The sequence below is a fragment of the Myotis davidii genome, unplaced genomic scaffold (assembly GCF_000327345.1).
Source record: "Myotis davidii unplaced genomic scaffold, ASM32734v1 scaffold663, whole genome shotgun sequence".
NCBI classification, from domain to species: domain Eukaryota; kingdom Metazoa; phylum Chordata; class Mammalia; order Chiroptera; family Vespertilionidae; genus Myotis; species Myotis davidii.
This window is the reverse complement of record NW_006295816.1, coordinates 3,161,218-3,170,149: the sequence shown is the minus strand read 5'-3', so window position 1 is coordinate 3,170,149 and position 8,932 is coordinate 3,161,218. Positions and strand designations below refer to the sequence as shown.

At 55.7% G+C, this 8,932-nt stretch overlaps 1 protein-coding gene across 1 annotated transcript in view; it reads right to left on the bottom strand.

Annotated features, from left to right (window-relative positions):
• Positions 1-8,641, bottom strand: part of ALAS1 (5'-aminolevulinate synthase 1) — a 12,871-nt gene extending 4,230 nt beyond the window's left edge. Inside the window, exons 1-8 of the mRNA XM_006770481.2 lie at positions 8,392-8,641; positions 5,644-5,850; positions 4,792-4,941; positions 4,213-4,432; positions 3,366-3,550; positions 2,139-2,318; positions 1,704-1,868; positions 10-231 (exon numbers count right to left, since the gene is read on the bottom strand). Coding sequence (XP_006770544.2) covers positions 10-231; positions 1,704-1,868; positions 2,139-2,318; positions 3,366-3,550; positions 4,213-4,432; positions 4,792-4,941; positions 5,644-5,850; positions 8,392-8,593 — 1,531 coding nt within the window. The 5' untranslated portion in view covers positions 8,594-8,641. The remainder of the gene's footprint in view (positions 1-9; positions 232-1,703; positions 1,869-2,138; positions 2,319-3,365; positions 3,551-4,212; positions 4,433-4,791; positions 4,942-5,643; positions 5,851-8,391) is intronic.
• Positions 8,642-8,932: the final 291 nt, after the last annotated feature.

Genomic DNA, 8,932 nt, shown 5'->3' with positions numbered 1-8,932 from the left:
GCAGCCCGGCGTCCATGAGCATCTGCCGCAGCAGCTTGAAGTTGCGCTGGTGCTGGCGGCGCAGCGCCCGCCCCTCGGCGCTCTTGAGGACGCGCACGGACTCCAGGGCTCCGGCCAGCAGCATGGGCGGCAGGGAGGTGGTGAAGATGAAGCCGGCAGCGTAGGAGCGCACGGTGTCGATCAAGGCGCTGGTGCTGGCGATGTACCCGCCCACGCAGCCGAAGGCCTTGCCTGCGAGGAGAGGGGAGACACAGGCTGTCAGTCCATTAGGAGCGGCGCTGGGGCCGCGGGCGCCTGCTTCCACCTCCTTCATTGGACGTCAGACTGAAGGAGAGGACGTCCACCCACCTCCCAAAGGGAGGACCTGAGGAAACCGGGAAAGGTCCTGCCCACAGTCCGTGCCACCCTGGCGCCTGGTCCCAGGGCCTGAACCCCACAGTGGCACCTGGTCCCAGGGCCCGCACACAACACACTGCAGCCTGGCTCGACAGCTCCCTGCCCTCCCCTGTGCATGCGCTCTGGGGCGACCTCTCCCTGTGAGCATCACCCTGGAGGTGGGGCTGTCACCCAGCGAAGGCGTCATTGTTTTGGTGGGGCCCGTATTATTTCCTACTTAAGTAAACACAAAACTGACAATCAGCATTTATTTACCAGATAAACATGAAAACTCAGAACCCGTGGGAGGTGGGGGTGATATGGGGCCAGCCTCATCTTTCATCCCCTAAGTCCCTTTATGTAACCTGTTCTTAGGTTTCAGGATCCCCAGCTCCTCCCCTGAGCCCTCACCATTCACTCTGCTCTGTAATTAACATTCTTGCTGGGACCCCCTGCAGGGCTGGCAGCTTAAGCTCTTCTGGGAAATTCCTTCTCTCGCCTTCCCATCTCCCGCCTTCCTCTCGCTGAAGGAAGAGCTTCGGGTTAGGACATGAGCCGGGGCTTTCTCTGGGAGGGGGGCCCAGCTCGCCGGTCAGCTTGCCCAGGGTCTGCCTGGGGTCCTTGCTCCTCCACGACTGCTACTTGGGCCTCCAAGTGCCTTACTAACTTGAAATCCTCAAATTTATGATTTACATTTCCATCTCTTCAGAGAATGTCCACAGTAACCGTTTCCACACGGTTCCGTTACCTTCTCCACAGAACCAGAGGGAGGGGCTCTCACTGTCCCACTGCGGACGCTGAGGCCGGACGGCTAACTGCACCCGGGGTCACACAGCGAGTGAGCTGTGCACACAGGACTCACACCGAGTCCGGCCCCAGGAGACCCTGCCTCTCGAGGAGGGGGAGCTGTGAGGTGGCTGGTCCCCACGTGGCAGGCATGTGGCTCAGAGCTGAGCACCATGACACCGAACCTCTGGTCCTACAGCTGCTCGGACACCAGCCCTGGAATTCTAGTTCTCCGACCCAGGGGACAGTTGGAGGCGCACAGTGCAGGTTGCGGATGGGGTGGCGAGAGCCATGGCTGTCTGGATGGGCTCGGACACTTCTGTCGTTCCGGCCGTGAGATCTACTTTGATCCTGGAAGCCAGGCCTCCAGCTCCGAGGGGTTCTGCTAGGCTGCGCCAGCCCCTCACTGAGAAAACAAAAACTCACCCCAAAAGTGTCCCAGGCTTCCTACGCTCCCCTCCTGGCCCCGTCAGGCCAGCCAGCCGTGGGCTCGCTGGGACAGGGGTGCTCAGTGCAGACTGCAGGGCGCGCAGAGCACGTACCGAGTGTTCCAGAAATTATGTCCATCTTGGGCATCACTCCGTCCCGGTCGCCAATCCCTCCGCCTTGGGCCCCGTACAGCCCCACCGCATGGACCTCGTCCACGAAGGTGATCGCCCCGAACTCGTGGGCCACGTCACACAGCTCTTCCAGCGGGCACACTGCGCCTGGGGGGACACAGACACGCTTATCATTAACACTTCCCTGTCTCCAGCTGGACTCAGGTCTTAGAGCCGAGTAAAAGCCAGAGTAGAAGCTCTACCTTTACCCAAATCTATCCAATGTCCACCAATCACAAACCCTAGCAGACAGGTCAAAGGAAAGAAATTGCAAAGCCAAAATAAAGACACCTTTAAAGAGTTCAAATAAAAGAAAACAAGAAAGAGTTCAAGCCAGTCCTTCAGTTCAGGTTGCAGACTGGCCCTGCGCAGACTCACCGTCCATGGAGTGGACGGTTTCGAACGCCACGATCTTGGGGACCTGGGGGTCGGACCTCTGCAGCAGCTCCCTGAGGTGGCCGACGTCGTTGTGGCGGAAGACGTACTTCGGCACTCGGCTGTTCCGAATCCCTTGGATCATGGAGGCGTGGTTCCCAGAATCAGAGTAAATCTCACAGCCTGACAGACAAAAAACGTTTGTTTATTGCCATCTGCACCGAAGACAAGTTATTTCCTAGACAGTCAGGGACAACCAACTGCACAGAAAACGCTGCTTCCGCCCCGTAGGAGAAAGCCACCGCGAGCCTGTTTCTTCCTGCAAAATTCCTGACTAGGGCTTCTCCTTTGAGAAGGCCCACAGGTGCAGTCGCCCTGCAGCAGGCGATTAACCTGCTTTTAAATATGGCTGCCTCGCTCCAAACTCCGTCAGAAAAGAGCTACAAACAATGAGAATTTCCCACGGGATTTTCGTAGAACACACAGCGCATCTGGAGCAATGAGCTTACGGACAAGCCCTTGCAATCCAACCCTTCGCTGGGGTCACGTTCGGCTGGAACTCAGAATGCGCGCCAACACTCACGCCCAAATCAAGAACAAATGCCCCAGATGCGCCACTCCTCGTAACTGGTGCTAAGCCTTTGTTGTCAACATTCCTCGCACACTAAGCCCGCTGCCCGCAGGGGCCACGGTCCAAGACCCCCGGGCAGGACTGAGCCACACGTACTGCTTCTCCTGGATGTACACACCTCCGCTCGAGTTTGATTCACACACTGTGCAATCTCAGGGGCAGAATTCTTTCTTACAGACCTTAGCCACCTCTCCATACAACTTTTCTTCTTAACTTTCCCGTCACTTAAGGGAGCACTCCACGGCCGCACTGGGCACGTCCGCATCGCCAGCAGCGCGCCCTGCGCTTCGGGGCCATTATTAGTAGGTAAGGGAGACTTCAACACAAGCACCACCTATCATGACAGCGAGTCTGATGACTGAGACGCCGCTGGGTGCCTAGCGGCGAGGAGTGCGTGCAGCGGGAGACCTGGCCAGAGGGATGAGTCAGGGCCCAGGTGGGACGGAGCAGGACTCTGGAGATTGCATCACACAACTCAGAGTTACACCCAGTGGAAAACCTGTGAATCACTTGTTTCTGGAACTTTCCATGTAATAGTTTTGGACTGCAGCTGACCACGGGAAACGGAAACCACAGGAAGTGGGGACCAGGCTCCCTACCGGGCATCATCTTCGCCAGGGTGAAGAGGGTCGAGTCGTTGGCCACGAAGCAGGAGGAAAACAAGAGGGCCGCGTCCTTCCCGTGGAGGTCGGCCAGTTCCTGCTCCAGGTCCACGTGGAACTTGCTGGTTCCGGAGATGTTCCTCGTGCCCCCGGCACCGGCGCCGTGCTGCTTCAAGGTGTCCCTGCGAGAGCAGGCGGACAGCACGTAAGCCCCTCCCTGTGAGCCACGCGACCGGTCCCCTCCAGGCCTAGGAGACAACTCCTGTTCTGGGAGCCCTCGCTGTGAGCCTGGGCCCAGGACTCTCTACCAGCGTCGTCTCTAGATGCGGAGGGAGAAGGTCCCAAAGGTGAGGATGCCTCCAGGGGTCACCTGAGCACTCGGCATCGGCTGGTTTCTTGGCTGTGCCTCGGCATCAGGCTGCAGAGGGGCCCTGGACGTGGCTGCCTCAGCCTCTGCAGACCAGCCGTGCGACGTCAGGGCGGACTGTCACTAACCTCAGAGGGGTTCCTGGCAGCGAGCAGAGTCCCCGGGCAACTGGCCACGGCAACCCTCCCGAAGGACCGAGTGAGGTCGACGCCTTTTGAATGTCTTTCTGAAGTGGCAGGAAGTGGACACAGGTGTACGCTGAACCCCTAAACTCAAACTTCACACACTAAGGGGCCCCAACAACTGCCTGCACGTCAGGTTTAAGAGTCCCCCGTAGCCGTTTAAAGGCTAAGGACAGGCCTTCGCTGTGGACTTCACTTTCAGCTGCGGCCCCAACCCCCAGGAGAGCCAGTCCCCATAAATCATCAGCGTCCTGCCGAACGCCGCCCGCGGGACCGGACGCCCAGGGCTACTCACATGACCGCCCCGCACACCCGGGGGTGGCGGCTCATGCCCAGGTAGTCGTTGCTGCACCAGACCGACACCTGCTTCTTGCTGACGGAGTCCGAGTAGTCGTCCGCCATGGGGAAGAGCTGTGCCCTCCGGTTCACGGTTTTGAACACACGATAGGTGTGGTCGTTTTTTTTCTCATCAATTTTCTTCTCAAAGAAACGATCGTACTGGAAAGTGGAAACAGCTAAAGACCCAACGAGAGAGAGCAGAGCCTGGTGGTTAGGAAGCACATCTGGGCTTGGCTGAAAGACCCGGTTCCCATCCCGGCTCAGCCGCTAAGGGGGGTGCTGGGCAAATGAGTGATGTGTTCATATGGGCCAGTGATGCACGTCCTCGTCTGGAGACTGTGCCTGGCCAGTGCTTGCCCCTGCGCCAGTGTGGATGCAGATGCTGAGAGAAGGCAGGTGCCAGCAGGGCTTGTACTCACTATGGCATCAAGCGGGGACACGGCTGTAGTCCCCACCTCACGTGCGATTTGGGGTTGAGCGTGATATGTGCTTAAGTTCTAAACTCCCCTGCGTCAGGCAAGAGCTTGAGACTTACACTTCGGCAAGTTATCCTGGAGCAGGTGGGACACCCTTTCCGGCCTTTGCTTTCGCATCATGTCCTGGAAGTTCTTCAGCAAACCACTCGGCTCCCCTCCATGCGTCTTCGTGCTGATCACACTGGGGCTCACTGAGGCCTGGGCAACCTCTGTAACGAAAGCAACAGAGGCAAAGGGGACCCCAATGAATTCCAAGTCACAATTCCTTCCGGACACGTTGTCTCCCACAGCTGGCAAAGCCCATGGTGACCGCAGTTGGCTGTAACGGGGTGTGAAGCTTCGCTCCCCCTCGGCTACTGATTGGCTAGAGTCAGAGCCACCAGCCAGCCTCAGCGAATGTTTGAGCCTCAGCCAAAGCTCCCTAGCTGACTGACAGGTCTTCCCCAGCCACCACACCCCCAACCCTACTCTGTTTTCACTGCAGAAAACAATTCCAGCCGAGGGCTGCATTTCTGCTGGGGACGTTTTCCGGGGACCGTGGGTGCTCCATGGGGAAGCCACACTGTGATGAAGGTTGCCACTCACTAACCATCGGCGAGACACACAGCGTGGGAGTCCCAAGACATCACGTACTGCAGTGACACTGTTTTTACCTTTCATCCCATCAGACGATGGGGAGACACAAAGGGGAGTGGGAACAGCTATGCCTGCAGGGTGTGCTCAGAAACCAGGCGGTTCCTGTAAAAGCTGGACATGCCACCCCGACAAAGCCCCACGTTGCGCAATGCACCCCTCTTCCCATAGCTTCCTCCTGGGCTCTGCAGGGGAAGGTGTTTACACAAGTTCTCCCAGCGGCAGCTTGTAAATGAACCCGAGGGTCCGAGAGAGCCGTGTGGGGCGTGCGGGGTTACCTGTCCTCACGGCGTGCATCTCCTGCACGTCCTCCTGCAGCTCCAGGCTGGCCTTGCGGAACACGCTGCTGCCCTGCTGGCTCATCTGGGCTGCCAGGAAGGGGCATTTGCTTGCAGCGCCCTGGCTCGGGGCGGGGGCCGGGTGTCCGGGGGGAAGCTGCGTGCCATCTCCAGCTGGCAGCGCCTCGGCCTTGGCAGTTTTGTCCTCTGTGGGGGGAACGGAAAAACTGAACCCCCAGACATGGTTGCACACCTCACAGAAAACCCCGTTTCTTTCTCTTACGGCCCCAAACTTGGTACTTATTCTATCCACCACCACCCACACACACAGATCTACAGTCGGCAGGATCTATAGCAGCCGGCTCCGCTGCCTCACAGGAGACAATTCCTCACACACAGTGTGTCCTGGTCTGACTGCCAGGGCTCTCGAGTTGGACTATTTCTAGTAAATCCACCCCAAATAATTCAGCGTGTTTCTTGAGGTCACACTCTCAAAGGTCACTGGAAGTGTTCATAAAATTTCTGCTCTGCTAATATTTTCTTCAAAAAAGTATTCTTATTTATTGATTTCAGAGAGGAAAGGAGAGGGAGGGAGAGAGAGAAACATCAGTGATAAGAGAGAATCATTGATTGGCTGCCTCCTGTGTGCCCCCTACTGGGGATCGGCCCGCAACCAGGACACATGCCCTGACCAGGAACTGAACCCTGACCTCTTGCCTGGTACATAGATGGAGGCTCAACCACTGAGCCACGCTGGCCGGGCTTTGCTAATATTTTCTAAACAGATTCTTGACAAAGAAGCCTGCTGTTTCTTGACAGATGCACTGTTGATTTCCTTCTTAACAAAGGAAATCAGGTCATTACAGAGTAAGGTCATTGGGCTACTGCCTGCTAGAGCTCAAGTCATTGCTAAGTCACAGGCACACACCTCAGCTACTTTCTCATCACAGTTCACCGACGTCACACAATGGGCTCCTAGTTACAACGACTTCCCTCTTCTCTTGAGCAAATTCATTCACCTTTCTTCTAGAAAAGTCTTTCTTCATCATTCTGGAATATCCCTGTGAGTCACAGGCCAGCCTCTTACACCCTGAGTAATGTGTCACAATACACTTTTTATTAAAATCTTCTGTAAAGGAAAGTTTACAAAACTGCTTTGAAATTCGCTTCATTCATTACACATAGTCAATGTAGGAAGTCTAGGAAAATGAAAAGAGTTCTATCATTCAAAACATAACCTTTGTAGCCTGGCTGGCGTGGCTCAGCTGATTAGAGCGTCACTAAAAGGTGTAGGCGGCTCGATTCCCAGTCAGGGCACACACCCAGGCTGCAGGTTTGATCCTTGGTCGGGGCATGTGCGGGAGGCAACCAATCAATGTCTCTCTCTCCCTCTCTCTCTGTCTCGCCCTCCCTCCCTTCATCTCTCTGAAGCCAATTTAAGAAATTGATTATAAAAAAAGAAGCAAGACATAGCCATTGTAGACATTTGGGTGTGATCTTTTATTCCCCTATGCACAGGTTTAAAAATGTTTTTCTCCTTCAGTAGATGCTCGTTTATTCTCCTCTTTTCACTACAAAGATCTAAGCTAGTGGTTTGTGAGCGTCGTTTGTGATGGTTCAGGGTAGCCTATCAAGTGGACTAGCCACATAGCACTCGACCGTTCCCCCTGCTAGGGACACAATGGCACGAGAGGGTTCCGACTGCTCAGAGAAAAGGTCAAGAGGAAGAGCAGTCCTGCAAAGGACGGAGTCCTTTCTGCTTAAAGAGAAAGACACGCCTCTCCCACAACGTCCACCCCGAGAACTCCCGACAGAGCCTGGGAGGAAACTGGTCTCTAAGGTTAAGGGGCATCTGAAACGCTCACCCGCTCCTGGCACGGCCAGACCACACCTGAAGCACCTCTCATCTCTTTACGAAAAACAGAAATGTTTAAGTTGTGTACAAAAGAAAGATACATGTGTTAAACAATCCTGCTTCAACACATTCTGTGTGATTCCCCTGGCAGGTGGTTCCTAGAGCAAACCATAGGCAGAAAGGAGACCAGCGCTGGCCAGGGACTGGGCGGGAGGGCGGGGAGGGGGAGGGGGAGGGGGAGTTAGTGTTTAATGGGGACAGAGTTTCAGTTTTGCAAGATGGAAAGGGCTCTGGAGATGGTGGTGATTGCACAACAACAGGAATGTACTCAATGCCACGGAACTGGGCATTTAAGAATGCTTGATGATAAAAAAAATTTTTAAACCTAAAAATAATCATTATTTTAAAAATAACCTAAAAAAGTATTGAGATGGTACATTTTGTAATGTACATTTTACCACAATAAAAAAATAATACTATATAAAAGCAAATTAGGAAAAATAAATAACTTTAAAAGCCAAAAAAAGCTTCCCCTCAATTTTGCTTTGAACGTAAAACAGCTCTAAAAGTAGTCTATTGAAAGAAAGAAAGAAAAGAAAAGAAGAGCCACGCCAAAGGGCCAATATTTAATGAAGGGACGGCTGGGACAGAACATGCCCACTTTCCACTTCCACGAACAAGGCACTGCCGCCACTGAAACGCCCGAGTCCTGCGACCAGAACCCAAAGTGACCGCTGGCCGCCGCTCCCCCTTCAGAGATGGAAAACCCCAAGCGCCCACCTGGGCGGCGAGGGCGACACTGCTGTGAGCTCACCCCTGCGAAGAACTGAGCGCCTCGGCTGGCATGACCCCCACCCCTGTGGCCTGAACCCACTGGTGGCTAGGACACTCACTCTGGGGGGCCGGAGGGGTTTCCTTGACTTGCTGGCCGTGCGCTGCAGACGTGGACAGGGCCTGGGGGGCTGGCCGGGCCCCCACTTCCATCATCATCTTGGGGCAGTTTTGGGCGTAAAACAGCAGAGACTTGCCCGCCTTCTGCAGAAAGGCCTGCGGCACCCGGGACAGGAAGGGGCAGCGGCGGACCACGGTCTCCATGTCGCGTCCGGGAGGTGCACTGATCCTGCGGGGTTGAGTGACACCGACACTTGTTAATAATCAGCGGGCACATACCCCCGCGAGGTCACCCGGTTCCGGTGTCGCCTGTACTTCGCGCCAGGGGACTGGGGGTGTTAAGAAGTCCCACTCGACAATGTCCACGAACAGCAGGGATTCAGAGCTCACTGCGGACGGGCGGCCACCTCCACCCAGGTCCCCAAAAGCAGCCCAGGTCCCAGCTCCACCGAGAGGAGTGAACCCTGACTCATGCCCAGGGGTGGGACACGGAGTGGGACCCGGGGCCGAGTGGGGAACAGGTTTGGGAGGTCGGCGCTCCCG